This window comes from Mastigoproctus giganteus, chromosome 2, assembly GCF_048544385.1.
Source record: "Mastigoproctus giganteus isolate SK-2022 chromosome 2, ASM4854438v1, whole genome shotgun sequence".
Classification (NCBI taxonomy): domain Eukaryota; kingdom Metazoa; phylum Arthropoda; class Arachnida; order Uropygi; family Thelyphonidae; genus Mastigoproctus; species Mastigoproctus giganteus.
This window is the reverse complement of record NC_143576.1, coordinates 247,957,421-247,977,148: the sequence shown is the minus strand read 5'-3', so window position 1 is coordinate 247,977,148 and position 19,728 is coordinate 247,957,421. Positions and strand designations below refer to the sequence as shown.

General features: G+C 36.2%; 1 protein-coding gene across 1 annotated transcript in view; it reads right to left on the bottom strand.

Moving 5' to 3' along the window:
* cbc (protein CLP1 homolog) overlaps positions 1 to 19,728 on the bottom strand; it is a 156,692-nt gene that overhangs the window by 26,509 nt on the left and 110,455 nt on the right. Inside the window, exons 8-10 of the mRNA XM_090389835.1 lie at positions 12,504 to 12,593; positions 12,296 to 12,396; positions 7,983 to 8,121 (exon numbers count right to left, since the gene is read on the bottom strand). Coding sequence (XP_090245961.1) covers positions 7,983 to 8,121; positions 12,296 to 12,396; positions 12,504 to 12,593 — 330 coding nt within the window. The remainder of the gene's footprint in view (positions 1 to 7,982; positions 8,122 to 12,295; positions 12,397 to 12,503; positions 12,594 to 19,728) is intronic.

Below are 19,728 nucleotides of genomic sequence, written 5' to 3'. Positions count from 1 at the left end.
TCACTTCTTGCTTGGGCATCTTCTGATGCTATTTCCAAAAGCGCATCTTCGAAATCACCAACTTGATACCTTAAAGCCTTCACACTACATTCGACACTCCAATCTTGTTTCACAGAGAGGCTTTGCAGAAAGACCCTTCATCATATATTTTTGGAAACACCATTTCTTTGTTGATGCTGAAAAGAGCATGTACAGATATTGAAGTGTCCCAAAAAAAAGTCATTGCATCATGACAGGTTTTGGCCATATACCCTAGAACTAGATTGTAACTGTGACAAGCACATGGTGTAAAAAATATCCTTGAATTTTCCTGTAAAAGTCCTGCCTGAACACCCAAAACTTTTCCTTTCATATTAGCTCCATTGTCATAACCTTAACCTCGGATATTAGTTAGGTCTAATCCTAACAGTATTTCGAATTCCTGTTTCAGCACATTGTACAAATTTTCTCCGGAACTGCTCTTTACATTGATTAATTTTATGAGCTGTTCATACACACCGACTGACATATTGGGGAACGTACCATTGGAGACATATCTAATTGTCAGGGACCTTTATTCCTGATCAGTGCCGGATTCAGGAACGAGCTAATAGGGCAGTCGACCAGGGCATCATTCCTACAGGGGCTCTAAAAAAATATATATTTTATTAGGGTCTCCCGTAATTGATTACATCTACCCATGTATTTTCTTGTCTGTAAATTGCATGTATTCTCTGGTCGATTTGCCTGTTTTTGCTGGAAGAAAACAACTTCTATCCATGCCTGAGACTGACTAACTCAGCCACTGAGTGAAAAAACCTCATTAAAGTTCCTCGCGTCATCGATGGGATTTGAACCTGGGTCTTTTCCACCCGGTGTAGGGAGCATGGTGACAATACCACTGTGCAACTGCACAGACAAAGGTGCTCCAGAAGCTAACTATAGCTCAGAGTCTGTGCCTTTACCCAGATTTCTAGTACAGTAATACCCCAAAGTTACGCGATAGGTGGGTCCAACGAAAATCGCTTAAGTCGAATTTGGGGTACAACTTTGCATATAAATATATATAAATTTTGTTTAATTGGGACCAAGGACTAACAAAAACACTAGTTTAGAAGAAAAATATTTAATAAAATTGCAGTTCTTTATACATATTAATACAAAATATGTATTAAAAAAATAAATGAGTTACGTAAAAAAGTTATGTCGATGGCTTCATAAAATCTAAAAAATTCGTTTGACGACATAGCGCCTTTTTTTTTTTTTCACGCAGAATTTCTTCGTAGCAAGATAATAATTTTTTTTATTCCTTGCTTTGTAGCTATAATCGTTCTTCATTCGAGTCTATGTTTTCTAAAATTTTTAAGCCCTTTTCAATTGAGCTGAGACCTGTCAAGCTTGCAATTGTCATGTGCTTTTCTGGTGGAACTGGGTCTGAAGTGTCAGATACTTCAGTGACATTTTGCTCACGCATCTCTATGAGCTCATTTATTGTCAGCTCCTGACTATGTGAATCCAACAGCTCGTTGACATCATCACCATTGATTCCAAATCTAATTGCCTGGCAAGATTAACAACTTCTTCTATGTTGATTAACTTCTTCTTCACATGAGCAACATGATCAGTTTCCGGCGTTGTTTTCATCTCGGTTTTGAAAAAAATTGGACAAAGTTACTTCCAGACACCATTCAATGTTTTTTTGTGAATTTCATCCCAAGATTCTTCAATGATCCTTACGGCATTTAACACATTGAATTGTTTCCAAAAGTCTTTAACAGATATCTCACTATTTTGTCTCACAGCTTCATTCAGACGTGCAAACGAACGCCTCGTGTAGTAAGCCTTGAATGTTTTGATGACTCCCTGGTCCATCGGTTGAAGCAAGCTGGTTGTGTTTAGAGGCAAAAACACAACTTTCACACGTTGGTCAAAATTGATTAGGGTGGCAGGAGGGTGACCGGGTGCATTGTCAATAAGAAGCATCACTTTAAATGGAATCTGTTTAGACTTGCAATAACATTCAACTTCGGGATGAAGTGGTGACCAAACCAGTCCTCAAAAACGGAAGCTGTCACCCAAGCTTTATGATTTGACTTCCAAATCACTGGTAAGGTAATTTTAGATATACACCAAACGAAAAAAATCAAGAACCGCGTAACTCCGAGTTCGCGTAAGTCTGGGTATTACTGTATATGCAAAGCATGACGAAATAATCTTTCTGCCTGGGGCGCAGGAATACCTTAATCTGGCCCTGTTCCTGATGGCCGATATTAGGTGTACAATCAAGAATAACAGCAAAATACTCAGAGGATTTTATTGCATTAGGAAAATTCTAGTGCTTCTGTGGACTCTCTTTCCATCTTCCTTTTAGCGCAGCCACTTTGTGTGCTTTTATTCTTTTTTCACATTCTAAAAAAAATTATAAGGCAACAGACGATTAGTAAAAATTTTCTTCCATGTTTCGTTTTGACTTACTTGTAGAATAATGAAATTTATAAAATAACTGCACTTTGTGCTTTATCAGTGATCAAATGTGGAACTCCATCATTCATTAAACTATAAAGCTGCTTATATTTAGCCTGTTTAACCGGCGGGTGTGAGAACAATAAGAAAATCTGTTTCGTGGTAAACACTCATCGACACCGCTAGTTGGAGTGAATGATATACGCACTTCATAAGAAGCATACAGGGAATCTCGGCCTTTAATTTCTTATACATCATTGTTAATACCAACCATTAAGAATGCATTGTCAGTACAAGTGCAATAAGTCAGTGCAACTTTAATCCATTATTTCTTAGCGATCACTTCAAAGATTCATATATTTCTACTACAGTGCATTCATTAAGTTCGATTATGTCAAGAAAAGTTTCCACAAATTGATTCTTGAAATTCAAATAGTACCGTATTACAATTCCCAATATTTTTATAACACTAATGTCATTACTTTCATCGATAATTAAACTGAAGTTTCTATTTCCTAAATAAGGTTTAAAATTATCCACAAAATGTGGTGCTATAGAATTGCATATTATTGAAGTACATTTTGTTCTTCGCACTTTGAAATCCTTATACCCTACAGTCTGAAAAAAGAAACTCACAAATGTCATCTCAAATGATGAACTACCCAATTCACAATGCATAGCTATGAAAAATGCTTTGCTGCTTTCTACCTTTGCACCATCTGTATCGCCAATTTTCTTGAATGGCAATACTCTCTGATGCTGAAATCTAAAGGGTTCTTCACCTTTCTTGTGATTAATTTGTAATTATGATGCCTTTCAATATCACCTTATTTCTTCAATATCTTTCTCTGATCTGTAAATGATCCTTCAACAAATTTTCAATAAAAAAAAAAAATTACTGCCACCAGTTAGTTAGTTAGTTATTTCATTTTTAGGAGCATTAGCAACTAAGGCCATATTGCTCTGGGATATGCGTTGGTCATTCCCTGACCTATCCGCATCTTCTGTATTTGGTGGTGATGGGCTCGAACCCCGGTCTAATCAAGAAGCGTGTGCTATGCACTGCTGCTCCTTCCCACCTGGCTACGGAGGCGCCTTACTGCCACCAGAGTAATAAAATTACAAATCATTCTGTCAAACTGCAACAGAATGCAAAGAATAGTAAAATAAATAAATAAATCTATAGCAATGAATAACATATACTTTTTTTCTATTTGTGTATATATATATATATATGTGTATATTTATATTTTTTTTTTGGCTGATGCTGCATAAGCTTGCTTTCTTGCATCATATGCCTTTACAAATATACTAGCATTAGCTAATGCTAATGCTAATATATCAGTATCAAAACTGGACGACGTCATGGATCATTCATAATTTGTGAATGGCCCACATTCACAAATTATGAATCCAAGTTGTGAATGAAATCTGGAAACTAATGTTAACTGGAATAATAAATTTACTTACATCTTCAGCCTTTCTATCACAAGTTGGAAAAAAAAAATGGTGGTAATGAGTAATTTTTTCATGTTCTGAGAAACTTAAAAATGTAGAATCACTGCACCTGAAAATGTAGAATTACAGAATGGTACATGATGATTGATAAGAGCTGCAGAACTTTCTTTTTCTGCCAATATAGCAAATGAAAATCTCTGTGATTGGCTGATTTTTTTGTTTCATTTCCCACTCTCTTTTCCCAAGTTACTCGTTCAATTAACTTTGCAACAAATTTAATTGAACACCACAAACGAAAACAGAACACATACAGTACATATAAAATGGTTATAAAATGTATTATTCATGGCCAGTGACAAAGTCAGGGTCTTGTTGGCTGCAGTGGCGGCTCGTGACTCTGATGTAGGAGTGCTGTTATTGTTGTTGTTATTATTTGGTTTTTAGGAGCATTAGCAACTAAGGCCATATTGCTCCGGGGATATGCGGTGGTCATTTCCTGAACTTTCCGCATCCTCTGTATTTGGTGGGCACGGGCTCGAACCCTGGTCTAATCAAGAAGCGTGTGCTACGCACTGCTGCTCCTGCCCACCTGGTTACGGAGGTGCCGTAGTAGGAGTGCTGCTTCTTAAAGTTACATTAAATTGCCTTGGTTATAAGACATGTACACATGGCGCCTCCATAGCCAGGTGGGCAGGAACAGCAGTGCGCAGCACACACTTCTTGATTAGACCGGGGTTCGAGCCCATGACCACCAAATACGGAGGATGTGGAAAGGTCAGGGAATGACCACCGCATATCCCCAAGAGCAATATGGCCTTAGTTGCTAATGCTCCTAAAAACCAAATGACAAACAAACATGTACACATAGATGGTAATAATAATAATAAGCAGGTTAAAAATACTACAAAACATTAACTGAATACTTACCGTTTACAGACTTGGGTAATCTCGAAATTTTATTTAAAAATAAAATCCATTCTTCACTTTTTATTTGTTAAAAATATATTACTAACTTTTTATTCAAGTTTGGTGCACTGTTCAAACCGGCACTGCTTGCTCCGCAGATCCTTTAACTCATTTTATCACTTCTAAAATTGCACATTGGGAACTTCCCAACTAAACATTGACTCAACCACTGGGGCCTAAATGTGGAACTGCATAACATACAATTCCACCTACGGTTAATCTTCAAAGTTGAAGACGATCTCGTGTTTTTATTTGTTTATTATTGAAATGATTACTGGAAACAGAGGATGAGTACACTATATGCAGGACCTGTTAATAAAAATATTCATTGCATTCTTCACAAAATTTCATATAACTCCATTGACTGTATATTTAGATTTAAAAAGCTGGGGTGCTGCAGTTCTGCAGTGCCTACCAACGAGCTGCCCCTGGTTGACTGTATAGAAACAGAGCAATAGACAAGGGTAGAATGTTGTTGCGAAAATGGCAAATGAACCTCAAAACCATAAACTTAACAAAACTTAATGCTTTGTAGTGACCGAAATAGACTCTCTGCCTGGTCATTGTTTATTCCCTCTCTGAACATTATGGGATAAATGCTAATTACTAGAAGAGTCCCTCCCAATACACTGGTCAGGTTCAGGATGCTATATATGTGAGGATCAAGAGATGGGCAATTCAGATGTGTCTCTTGTTAGCATAGTAATAACTCATTCCTAGTCTTTGCAGTTTTTTCATTTCAAAAAAAAAAAAAAAAAAAAGCAGCCAAATCTAGCGCGCTATGCATTAAAAACGACAACTATGTCCATAGCCAGACTGTTATGCGACAAATTTGTGTATTGTAAAAGAAAACATATTTCCCTACGAATACAGACAAAAAATATAAAATAAAATCAGACTGATGTATACTACTTATATTTGACACTGGTGTTGCTGAATATTTCATTACTATCTTTTATTTACTAATATTTCTACTATAAGACTGGAATCAGTCTAAACAATACTCGGGTGATGGCCAGTCGCTGAGTCGATAAGAATGTGTTATATTTAATTTAAAAAACTTTCTTGTTTATGAATGAAAATCGTGAATTGTCTTCCAAATTTCATGGTGCCACTTTGAAGCTCGGATCCGATGCAGCTGCACTGGCATAGTTTTGCCATTGGGTTTGTGTTGCATTCCTGCTCCAACTCAATAAATAAAATGAAGAATAATATAAATTTTACTTACTTACATAAGGAGCACAATTATTCAAATAAAAACACACCAACATTACAATAAAACTTTATAGCGATGCGTACTGCGTTCGGCAGGGCAAGAGGGGTTGCTCGGTCATACAGCGAGAGCCAGACGAAAGTAACCCACCTTATGTCTGGCCCATACCTGAAGTGGGGGTATACATGTGTGAAAATTATTACTTTTGATATTTGAAGGGACGTGTAAAAACTGGCCTTGAGATAATTACCTAGATAATAGCCAAAATTTCGACACCTTTATAAATTATACATTTTGCTTTTCACATATTATGAATTTAAAAAAATAATAATAATAAAAACATTATTTTTTTTGCATCCTTTGCACTCATTAATAAAATCCTAATCATATTTTCTAAACCTACGTAAAAAATGTCATTGTTTTGGATTTCACAGGAGCCCTTTAACTTAAAAAAAAAATACTTTTTCCTTCTCGTTTTTTCTTTTTACTTATCTCTTTTTTCCCTTTTTCATTTAATTTTAATTTTTCTGCCAAGTGCAGGGTCCAATTGGGCCCAATCAGCCTAAGGCTGGCCCTGTTCCTGATAATGTGTATAGTATGAGGAAAGTAGACCTGACATAGCTGAGTGGTTGGAAATGAGAGTGTAGTAGCACACACTCTTTGATTTGACCATGGTTCAAGCCCACATGACTACTAAATACAATTAATGATTGTATTCCTGATTAATTTAAACTCCTCTGAGCTGGTGGTCTTGGTGGAGAATAAACAAGTTCTTTTTTTTATATTAAATATCCATGGCTTTGTATAGAGAAAGATATCAAACAGCTGAATAAATGGAATTTTAAATAGTTTAATATAGAAACCACAAAAGAAAAGGAAGAACTACTCATACAAAAAATTGGAATCAATGATATAACTTCTCATAGTGTAAATGTATAATTTAATGTTCTGCTTTAAGAAAATATTTGTGCCTGCTGTGCACTAAAATTTATTTAGAACAGTGCATGTACATAAAGTAAGTTTGAAAAATTTATGTGGATTTCCACTGAATGACCTATCAAAACAGATAAGTTCAAATATATAACAAATAATCCCACCCATATGTGATTGCAGATAAAGTTTAGGGATATGGCACCTTCAACCAAGTTTTGTTATTAAATGCTGGGTATCCCTTTGGGCTACTGGTCTCTATATGTTGTTCAGTTATTCTGTTTCTTGATAACAAGCTTCAGAAATTTTGTCTAGCATGCATTTCATTGTTGTGTGCTTTTTTGCATCCAAATTTTGACCAACAGCTCAAACAGAGAGCCTACATTTAGAAACAAAAATTAAGACACATTTCTTTATGCAAAACTCATAATTGAGAAACATGGACACAACAAAATTTCTGACATGATTACTGGCATCAACTGGCATCACATACTAAACCTTAAGCTCAAAAAATAAATAAATAATAAAATAAAATAACAATATTAAATAAATAAAATAGTGGCTCAATTTTCAAGATTATAACATGCAATCTGAATAATAGTAGCTGTTGTAAAATAAAGTGCAAATGACCAGTATGAATGTCCCAAATCTGGAAGAATTCACTCCAATTGAAATATGCATAACACTGATATTTTCAGATTTTTGTACCATTCGGACACCTTTTCCAACCAAATATAAATTGTAAAAACTTAAAAGCAGCAGTGTAGTAACTGATATAAAAATAGAATGACCTGACTGAAGTGGCAAGAAGGGCATATTTTCCATTTTATGTTTGACCCCTCAAATTGCAGTCAGTTTGTCAAGTACTGCTTTTAAGAATTCCCCCTTCTCCAGCAAGATTCAAACTTCTCGTGCTTCTCTATTAGTTTAAAAGTTCATAGGAAATGCAGAAAAACATACAGAAAATACTCACCACCTATTTTATAGATTTTGACATCTGCAAATTTCACATCAAATGAATGTGGAAATAATGGTGTTCTCAAGCCATAAAAGTAATCCCGAACACGGGAATCTCTTGTTTCTGCTCTTATTGATCTACTCCTTTCAACCACCTGTAAAAATTAAACCAGATTTGTATGTTGGAAAACCTAATAAAGGTATTAAAACTAATAATAGTGATATAATTAGATAAATAATAGAATTCTTAAGATACCGATTTAAATTAACTCAAATTGATAGCATAGCTTAATTTACGGTACTCACCTTGTTATAATCTGCAGTTGATGCTTAAGGTAGGATGAATATTAGTTGGAATTTTAAAAATTGGGATTAATATGAATATGTTTGAATTTTGAAAATGGAGTTAAATTATGCTCAAGGAAATAGAAGTGCACATCTTCATCCTTGGTTGTCATAAATTGAAGGTAGAAAATGATTGAAGCTGTAAAAGTTAAACTGAGAGGCCAATAGCCGTAACGAGCTGGCTTTCGCTATTAACATCTTCAGTTGGCGATAGTGGAAAGAGAGTGAACGCGTGTATTTAAAGGACTCTATGTTCCCATGATGCTCTTTGATACATGTGGGTAATCTCGGGTGCACGAGATTCCAAGCTGGAGAGAGGTTATAGGGTAATTTGGCATTTAATACGTTAAATTTAGAATAATGGCGAAACCATTCTATGATAAGGGCTTCGTAATGGAAAATTTTAAAACTAGATTTCAATTTTAAGATAGGGATGGCTGAATCAACTAAAGGGGTGTGGTTGTGTGACTGTACATGTAGTGTAAGTTCTGTGTTTGATTGTCCTGTTCTGAAGCTATTGTAATGGAAATATGAGTGTGTATTTGATGTTTTTGTGGAGCCGCATTTAGAGGTGGTGCTACCAATGTAACATGCATTACAGTTTTGTTGGCATTTAATTAGATAAAAAATATTGTTCATATCACTGATTTGATATTTATATGCATCTTTATATGAATTAAACATTGATCCTAGTTTATTATATGCTGAAAATGTGAGATTGATGTCTGTACCAGTAAACAATCGATGGAATCACTCGGAAAGATTACTGTGGTAAGGAATGACAATACGTGTGTTGTTGCGTGTGATGTGTTTGGATGTTTGTTGATATTATTTTGGGCAATGGTGATGATTTGTTGGATTAACTGAGAAGGATATTTTCTGGATATGAATTTTTCTGTAAGATATTGGAGTTCATTAGATAGGTCTTCATGTGTAGAACTGTATTTGAAGGCATTATGAATCTGGTTGTAGAGGACAGCTTTTTTTGTACTAAGAGGATGGTGCGACTCAAAATCCGAAATTTATTTAGCCTCCATAGAGAACCAAATTTTACAACCTTACGTTACCCCCCAGAGATCAAATTATATACAAGATACGCAGATGACGTCCTTATTATAGGAAATAAAACCATAATTGATAACCTTTTTATTAATTTTAATTGAATACATGACAGATTAAAATTTACTCTTGAAATAGAAGAAAAGTGGTGAATCACTGGTAGTGATTCACCACTACCAGTGCGACAAACTTGCAGGAGGTGTAGGGGGCACAAAGACGAATCGGAATCACATAGCATTGCAGGGTCCGAAATGCCTTCGTCATGCGGTAGAGGACGTTGAACGGGAGGTCGCGTGAACAGCGATCCCGCTGGAAGTCAGCATTTGCGAACCGGTTCCCGAGGCAGTAGGATGGACGAGTATTCAAACACTGAACTGGCCGACATGCACCTCGCGTATGGAGCTGCAGACTGTAATGGGCGCACCGCTCTGCGCTTGTACCAGGAACGTTTCCCGCACAGGCGTGCTCCTCATCATACGATTTTCGCATGTGTGCACAGAAGGTTATGTGAGACTGGTTGTTTCATGAGAGGTACCATGAATCGAGAGCGAATGACGAGGACGCCAGACAATGAGGAGAATGTCCCACATCTTGTCTTGCAGAAGGCAATCTGAGTACGAGTACTCGAGCGATAGGCCAACGATTGGGTATTTCCCAATCCACTGTATGGAGGATACTGTCAACAAACCAAACGAGTTCATACCATCTGCAATGCGTCCAATCATTGGAGCCTGCGGATTATCCACTCCAGAGGACTTTTGCTACTTGGTTTCTTCAACAGAGTGCGGCAGACAGCGCATTTGATGCATCCGTATTGTTCACGGATGAGGCAAGTTTCACAAGAGAGGGAACCTTCAATCAACATAATGCCCATTTGTGGGCTTTGGAGAACCCCCATGGTACGCGAACACGTGCAACTCAACGCCGTTTCTCTGTCAATGTTTGGGCCGGCATTGTTGGAGACCACCTCATTGGACCGTACCTTCTGCCCCCTCATCTGGATGATCTTTCTACAGCAAGTCCTGCCCGAACTTATTGAAGAAGCACATGTTCCTCAGTCGTTGCGGCGCTCAATGTGGTTCCAGCATAATGGGGCTCCCCCACATTACACCAATGACGTCCGCCAACACATAAACGTTACATTTGGACAGCATTGGATAGATCGTGGTGGTCCGGTTCATTGGCCTGCTAGATCGCCGGACCTATCATGCCTGGACTTCTTCTGCTGGGGTCAAATGAAGACATTGGTGTACGAGATCCTCGTTGATTCAGTTGAAGACCTCGTCGCTCGCATCTCTGTAGCTGCCGGAGAGATTCGAGACATGCCAGGAATCTTCCAGAATGTTAGGGATTCCATGCGGCGGCGCCGTGAAGCCTGTGTGACTGCTTCTGGTCGAACTTTCGAACACCTTCTGTAGCATGGCTTTTTGCCAATGTAAAACTTGTCATTAAAATGATTTCTGTTACACTAACGAGTTGCTGTTTCTGTTCTTTTTCTTTGCTCACGCGACTTCCCGCATGACGGAGGCATTTTGGACCCTGCAATGCTATGTGATTCTGATTCATCTTTGTGACCCCTACACTTCCTGCAAGTTTGTCGCACTGGTAGTGAATCACCCTGTATAAGAAGGACACCAAACTTGGAACTAGAATTTACAGAAAAAATACCCACACTGGAAAATACTTACATTTTGAGTCGCACCATCCTCTTAGTACAAAAAAAGCTGTCCTCTACAACCAGATTCATAATGCCTTCAAATACAGTTCTACACATGAAGACCTATCTAATGAACTCCAATATCTTGCAGAAAAATTCATATCCAGAAAATATCCTTCTCAGTTAATCCAACAAATCATCACCACTGCCCAAAATAATATCAACAAACATCCAAACACATCACACGCAACAACACATGTATTGTCATTCCTTACCACAGTAATCTTTCCGAGCGATTCCGTCAATTGTTTACTGGTATAGACATCAATCTCACATTTTCAGCATATAATAAACTAGGATCAATGTTTAATTCATATAAAGATACATATAAATATCAAATCAGTGATATGAACAATATTGTTTATCTAATTAAATGCCAACAAAACTGTAATGCATGTTACATTGGTAGCACCACCTCTAAATACGGCTCCACAAAAACATCAAATACATGCGCATATTACCATTACAATAGCTTCAGAACAGGACAATCAAACACAGAACTTACACTACATGTACAGTCACACAACCACACCCCTTTAGTTGATTCAGCCATCCCTATCTTAAAATTGAAATCTAGTTTTAAAATTTTCCATTACGAAGCCCTTATCATAGAATGGTTTCGCCATTATTCTAAATTTAACGTATTAAATGCCAAATTACCCTATAACCTCTCTCCAGCTTGGAACCTCGTGCACCCGAGATTACCACATGTATCAAAGGGCATCATGGGAACATAGAGTCCTTTAAATACACGCGTTCATACTCTTTCCACTATCGCCAACTGAAGATGTTAATAACGAAAGCCAGCTCGTTATGGCTATTGGCCTCTCAGTTTAACTTTTACAGCTTCAATCATTTTCTACCTTCAATTTATGACGACCAAGGATGAAAATGTGCACTTCTATTTCCTTGAGCATAATTTAACTCCATTTTCAAAATTCAAGCATATTCATATTAATTCCAATTTTTAAAATTCAAACTATTATTCATCCTACCTTAAGCATCAACTGCAGATTATAACAAGGTGAGTACCATAAATTAAGCTATGCTGTCAATTTGAGTTAATAGTGATATAATAACGATAAAGTTAATAATAATAAATTTCCAAGTCTGCAAATGAATTCAAGTTTTATTTAAAAAAACCTCACATAACTCCATATATTAATACAGATACACACACACACATATATATATATATATATACTCACGCCTCCTGATTTTGGTGTAAACACAACCTTTACAAAACTAGGCATGTCTCTTACAAGTTCATTATACAGCCTTTCCTGGTCCAAAACCAAAATAACATCAACTAGAAAAGGAAAAGAAAAAATTTACAACAATTCAGATAAAGTGAAAGGTGTCAAAAATAACTTTTAATAGTATTCATCATAATTATGCATGTTCATTATCACATACCTTCAAAAGCTAGAGCAGCATGTGTGATTGCTTGGTATCCTTGATTTTTCACCCATCCACATGTATTAATTATAACTCCACTAACACTCGCTGTTATGAAAAAATATAATAATAAATATTGTATAATTAAATAAATACAGTATAATAAAATATAGAGTATTTATATACACACACCCACAAGTGAAATCACTAATTCAACAATAAGAACACAGACGGAAATTAGTTTTTTATTATTCTAACAGGGAAATTAGTAAAACAAAACTTAAATATTATCGGTGTTTAGAGTTTCCCAAGTACTGCAAGTATGTCTCACTCCCACACATTTCCATTTAAAGTACCAATTTATTAACCACTACCTAGACTGAAGTCTATCCATGGATATTTCATAAATTTTATTAGATAACAGGTGATGTTATTAGATCTAAAAGTAATTAAAATAAAATAAATTTAACTCAAACTAACATCAAATCAAATAGAGGATGAGTGCCAGTTGGCCTCAACTAAAGGAAATATGACATTTAAGAGAAGCCCTCATCTATCTCAGTGAGTTGAGTTACCATACCTGCCACTGGGAGGCAGGCCTCTACTATCTAGCTGTTCTGAAAATCATCCTCCAATTGAAAAATTTAGAAATATAATCATTAAAATAAGAAAATAGTCTTTTATCAGTAAACAGGATCCCCAAACTATCCTGATTTAATACTCCAACTGATGTTTCTAAATAAGATCTCAAGTCGACACAGTGGTTGCATTCGAACATAATATGAGCAGAATTCTCAACTTCACCATAAGTCACTTAAGGATAAACTGAAGTTAAAGATATGCACATACAAGGTATTATCAAAAAGTTGGGTAACTAACTTTGTATGTTGGCACTGTCATGCCAAAACAAGTTGCAACTTGTTATAACAGAATAAGGCATGAATATGATTATAAATTATAATTATATGGTACAATATGAATATACAATATGGTTTATATAATATAATATATAAACCATATCATAATATATAATATGATTATTTGTAAAAGAATAAGAGAAGTTTACATCACTATGATATGTAGAACACTTCTGAATAATACTCTAAAGAAATTCAAACGAAAACAATTTAAAAAATCAAAAAACAATTAAAAATCAACAAAAAAATTGCAAAACGATTTTCCTTCCTGAAGCTGACAATGCTTTGATCATATGTCGTGATCACAGGAATGAAAATTACCGAATAGGGGTGAGCATGAAACTCAAATAGGGATTATTTGCCTTTGCATATGCGCGTAAAAGGTCATGAATAGGAGATTAGATATGGCCGGTGAACATTAAACAGAATTCTCGTGTAATTTAAGTTTGACGGTTTCTGCAATAATCTCGTATAATTACATTGGACACTAAGTATTTTGGCCTCTTTAAATAAAAAAGTATGTTTTTCATTAATGGCATGAAAGGCTAATTCTGACGCTGCTGAACGAGAAGCACGAACTGAGGCCGCATGTTGATTAACACGAAAATTGAGAGGAAACCACGTAGAACTTTGATAAGACAAGTCATAATTGCTGCAAGAAATGTTGTATACCAGATTTATTTGTGTTGCAAATGAGGAAAGGACTGATTTTTTTTTTTTTTTTTTTTTTTTTTTTGATTTGGTAGTTGTTGGCGCATCGGCTTCTGTGGCCATATTGCACCTCCCAAGGTTTTTACAGTACTTTGATCCAAGCCCGAGGCGGGAATCGAACCCGCGACCTTTGGGTTGGCGGGCAGGTACTTTACCCACTCGGCTAGCCCGAAAGGACTGAGTAATTTTTCAGTATAGTGTGTAATCTCAGCATTGGCCTGGCCACAATTTTAAATTCGGTATCTTTATAAAATCTGTTAAGCTGTTCGTGCCACTGTTCAATATATGGGACAAAAATAAAGTATTTTTTGATATTACTATTGTTATTGTTTGTGTAGTGCTTTGTATCCTATCCTTAGCTTGTACCCTAATTCAGTTTATTGTAGCAAGGGGGTAACCCCTGTTTAAGAATCTGCTGGTTAATATTTGTATTTCTGTGCACAAAGCCTATTCCGTCGTTGAATATTTATAGGCATTGAGAAATTGATTAAAGTTAATCGATCTTTTGTAGGTGAACGGGTCATAGCTATTATAATGCAGAAGCATACCGGTGTTTGTAGGTTTACAATAATTTTATTCGAGTCCCAAGTAAGCGGGAAATTTAGAAAATTTAATGACTTTGTATCCGTATTCTTCCTTTCCAATGTAAATCTGTGTCTAGAATGAATATTATTAAACGACTGTAAAATGTCTTGGATAGTGCTACTATCAGTAATAACTACAACATCGTCTAAATACCTCACATAGTATGTGATACGGGGTAGAAAAGGGAGTCAAGTGTATACGCTCAATTGTTGAGAGATAGATCTCCAATATTAAGCCGCTCAGGCTTAATCCTATTGGCAACCCAAAAATTTGTTTGTATACTTTGTCTCGAAAGGTAATATAGTTGGCTTCAACTAAGAGTTTAATTAAATGAAAAATTTCCTTAATAGGAAGCTTCGTATAATTAATTCAACGAAAAAATTTTGCAAATTTTTTCATTGAATTAATTTTTTACTTGATTTTTAATTGTGTTCAATTGATTTTTAATTATTTTTGACTGTAATGTAAGTTTTCGATTTTTTAAATTGTTTTCGTTTTAATTTCTGGAGAGTATCATATGGAAGTGTTCTACGTATCATATTGAGGTAAACTTGTCTTATTCTTTTACAAATATTGATATCAATGTAGAACGTATTGAGCATTAGAGCTCTGGTTCATACTATCTAATAATATGATTATATGATACAGTTTATTTGCAGTCAGTCTGAATTAGTGTGCATTGAATACAAGGTGTTTTGTTGCATTTTAAAATGAGAAATTTTACTGGGCAGTGAATTTGCATAAAATTTTCGGAAATGTGCCATAGACACCCATGAAATATCAAACTATTTTTGAAGAAGATGCTAAGTGTCATTTAGACTTTTCAGTGGTTCACAAAATCCAAAGAGTGCCACTTGTCTGTTGAAGGTGATCTTTGCTCTGGCCACCCATCAACTTCATAAACCAACGATTCAATCACTCATGTTTGTGATCTGATCAGTTGTGATTGTTGTTTACCTATCCATGAAGTTGCTAGTGAATTGGTATTTCTTATGGAAGCGTGAAAACTTGGGAATAATGCAATGTGTTTCAGTGAAGTGTGTAACTTGCATCCTCACTGATCACAAAGCACATGTCAAGAGGTGCCTCTGTAGCCAGGTGGGCAGGAGCAGCAGTGCGTAGCACACGCTTCTTGATTAGACCGGGATTCAAGCCCATGACCACCAAATATGGAGGATGTGGAAAGGTCAGGGAATGACCACCGCATATCCCGGAGCAATATGGCCTTAGTTGCTAATGCTCCTAAAAACCAAATAACAAACAAACATGTCAAGATCTTTGTCAATGTGCTGCTGCTAACCTACAATTTGTTTTTTTTTTTTCTATCATTACTGGTGAGGAATTGTGAATGTATGTCTAACACCTCGAAACAAAGGCCCAGTCCTCCCAATGGACGACCATCCTCTCCAAACATTAAAAAAGGCTCTATGCACTATCAACTTTGAATGCTCTGCTGTTGCTGAGCGTTACTGGGTCGAGCAACATAACCTTGATCCCTGCTGTTGTGACATTGAAACCATTGACTACTTGTGTGATTACTGCCAGCACATGTGGCTTGAAGCAATCCACATTGCTAGCTGCAATTGTACTAAGAATCACAATAGGGGAGTTTATATACACCCCATTATGGAGTCTGCCATCCTACAGTGCAATGAGCACTGGTGTGCATTATGCATGCGTAATGCTACATCACCGGCACCAGAGTTGTGATTTTATGATCATTCTCAGTCTTCTGTTATATTAACCAATGTATATATAAACTCAGTGCACCATACTAACTAACTAGTTGACGAAGGCAAACCTTGTCCCAAAAGCTACTATTTTATTCCTTTATTTTAATGCTTTATTTATGAATATTTCATATTGTATTTTATTTATTTTATTTTAATAAAGTCTGACTTAACCAGTTTGTCAGTTGTGACAAGAAATTATAGTGATCATCTCCACAACCCAAAAAAGCAAGGCAATCTCAATTAAATGTGAACATCATGCTAATCATATTATTTGACTCACAGGGCACATGTTCACTATGAATGTGCCCCACATGGTCAAACAGTGAATCAAGAATACTACAAAACAGTTCTGTGGCAACTGAATGATGCTGATCTTCTCTGATCAGCATCATGAATAGATGAATGTGAGACCTGGGAAATTGGTGCTTCCATCATGACACTGCTCCGCACACTCAGCCCTTCCCAATTATTTATATATATAAATATATATATATATATATATATATATATATATATAGACAAAAAGGTAAAAGTCAGTATATTTGTGTATATGGAAGGGGAGTTGGGCTATAAGGTGTAGTAACCATGGAAGAATAGAAAGAACCTGTAAGTAAAAAATCAAATTACCTGAAATAAAAATAAAATGCAATTAATAATTGTAAGAACCAAAAGCTGTGGGTCCTAGGACTTTAATAATAGTCCTTTGCTCTTTCCACAGGATTTTATTTTAAATTATTATTTTTATTTATTTATTATTTTATTCTTTCTTCTGGTCTCTGTTGGGTCGGCTTTGATGTATAAATATACCGTTTACATATACATCATAACAGAAACAACAATAATAGTCTAGGGACCTGGACTATTGTTGTGGCTCCTATGATTTTTGCTGCCGACCCTTTTGAAGAAGTAGTTAAAATCCTAGGACCCACAGCTTTCGGTTCTTACAATTATTAATTGCATTTTATTTTCATTTCAGGTAAACTGATTTTTTACTTACAGATTCTCCCTATTCTTCCATGGTTACTACACCTTATAGTCCAACTCCCCTACCACATACACAAATATACTGATTTTTACCTTGTTGTCTATATGTATGTATGTATGTATGTATGTACGCACACACACACACACACACACACACACACACACACACACACACACACACACACACACACACACACACACACACACACACACACACACACACACACACAGGGTGTTTCAATTAAAAGGCACTGTGGTCCAGCTCTCTTATTTTTAGATTTAGGCTATTGCTATTGTCCTTTTTTTGTCATATTTGGGCAAAATATTTGAATTTGATTTTAAATTTGATTAGACTAAGTATTACAGCTGAGACCTTGTAATTTCTAAATTTTTATTCTACCTAATCAACTGCTGTTTTCTTGGTGGCAAAATTGTTCCCTGTCCTCGATTTAATCTAAAAATGTCATGGCATATTTCTGAAAGGAATATAAACTGATTTCATTTGAAGAAAAGAAAAAAACAACTAGTGGTTGTTAGAATGAGGGGATGCAGCACAAAACTGCCCCTGTATAGCTAAACATATACTGAAAAGCAAACATCACACAACCATTATTTTTTTTTTTTTTTTTTTTTAACTCAAATAAATTCGGTTTATGTTGTAGGGCAGATATCATCCTTTAAGAGCACAAAGGATGATATTGTTGTATTCGTTGGCACTAATGATATTAAGAGTAGGAGACCGGTAGAATTACTTAACAAGTACAAGACAATGCTGAAAAAAAGCCGTGAGTTAGGGTTGAATTTGAAAGTGTCTGCAATTCTGTCCAGACACGAAAGGAGGAAGTAAATGATAAGAGCCTTGTCGATCAATTCTGTCCTGGAAAGATTGTGCAAGGCTCAAGGGGTACAATTTTTTTCAGTCTGGTCTGTGCTTGTTAACAGGAGAGACTGCTTCTACAGGGATGCGATACGCTTAAATAGAAAGGGTGCAAGAATATTTGCTGATGCTATCGAGGCAGAGTTAGGTGGGTCGGAAAACTGCTAGCTTGAGGGGATACATGGACTAATAGATTAACAGTAGCCGCTGGCAGAGGTAAAAGTGATTCTTGCACTGCTTCTATTGAAATACAATTGAGCAGCAGCCTGGTAGGCAAGGCAATGGGAATTTCCAGAACAGGTGGGAGTCGTAATGGAACAAGTAAATACATGGGTTGTGTTAGGGTAACTAAGAGAAGAAACAGGTGCATGTATAGTTGCATGCACACCAATGCTAGGAGTATAGTTAATAAATTCGATGAGCTTGAAGTGCTAGTCAAGACATCAAAGGCAGGTATTGTTGGGATATCAGAGACATGGTGTCACACAGGCATAAGCAGTGCAGAACTGGAATTTGGGGAGTACAATGTGTACAGAAAGGATAGACAGGACAGGAAGGGAGGAGGGGTTATGCTGTTAGTTAAGAAACACATAAAATCTAAGGAAGTGCATCCAATTGATGTGAGTGGACAATGCAATGTTGAGTCTGTTTGGTGTGACATAAGTACTAGGAAAGGAAAAATGAGAGTAGGTGTGTATTATAGGCTTAATGAATCTGATGAGTATAAAGAGCAATGGTGCAGAGAAATAGAGTGGGCCAGTAAATTAGAGTGTCTTATAATGGGGGATTTTAATTTCCCGGATATTGACTGGAATTTGTGGGTTGGTCACACACACACACACACTAGCAAGGCTTTTATGGATTTATTGGATGGTTGTTTTCTACAGCAGCATGTTCGGAAGGCAACTAGAGGGAATAATACTTTTGATCTGATTATCAATCAGTAGTGATTCTTCATGCATCAAGAATCTGCAGATAAAGGAACCACTAGGTGGCAGTGATCACAGTGTGCTGAAGTAGGATTTACTCAAAGAGGTAACTACCATCAAGGGTAAAGGGAAGGGATTTTGTTTTCGTAAAGGTGACTACGGTGGACTGAGACAGTATATAAATTCTATATGGTGGAACCAACTGATGATGTTACCAACAGCAAATTCAAAATGGGAAGCATTCAAAGAATTAATCTTGGAAGCTACTAGGCTTTTCATACCAACAAAGAAATATTGTTCAAGATTTAGGCCTAAATCGATGTCAGATGAACAAATTAGACATGTGACAGAGAAGAAAAATGCATGGGATACATACAAATTAACATTTGACACAGAAGCCTATGATAGATATAAGCTGGTCTATAACCAAGTTACAGAGGAGGTTAGGCAGGAGAAGGCAGATTATGAGAAATCTTTGGCAAAGGATGCAAAGAAAAATACCAAAGA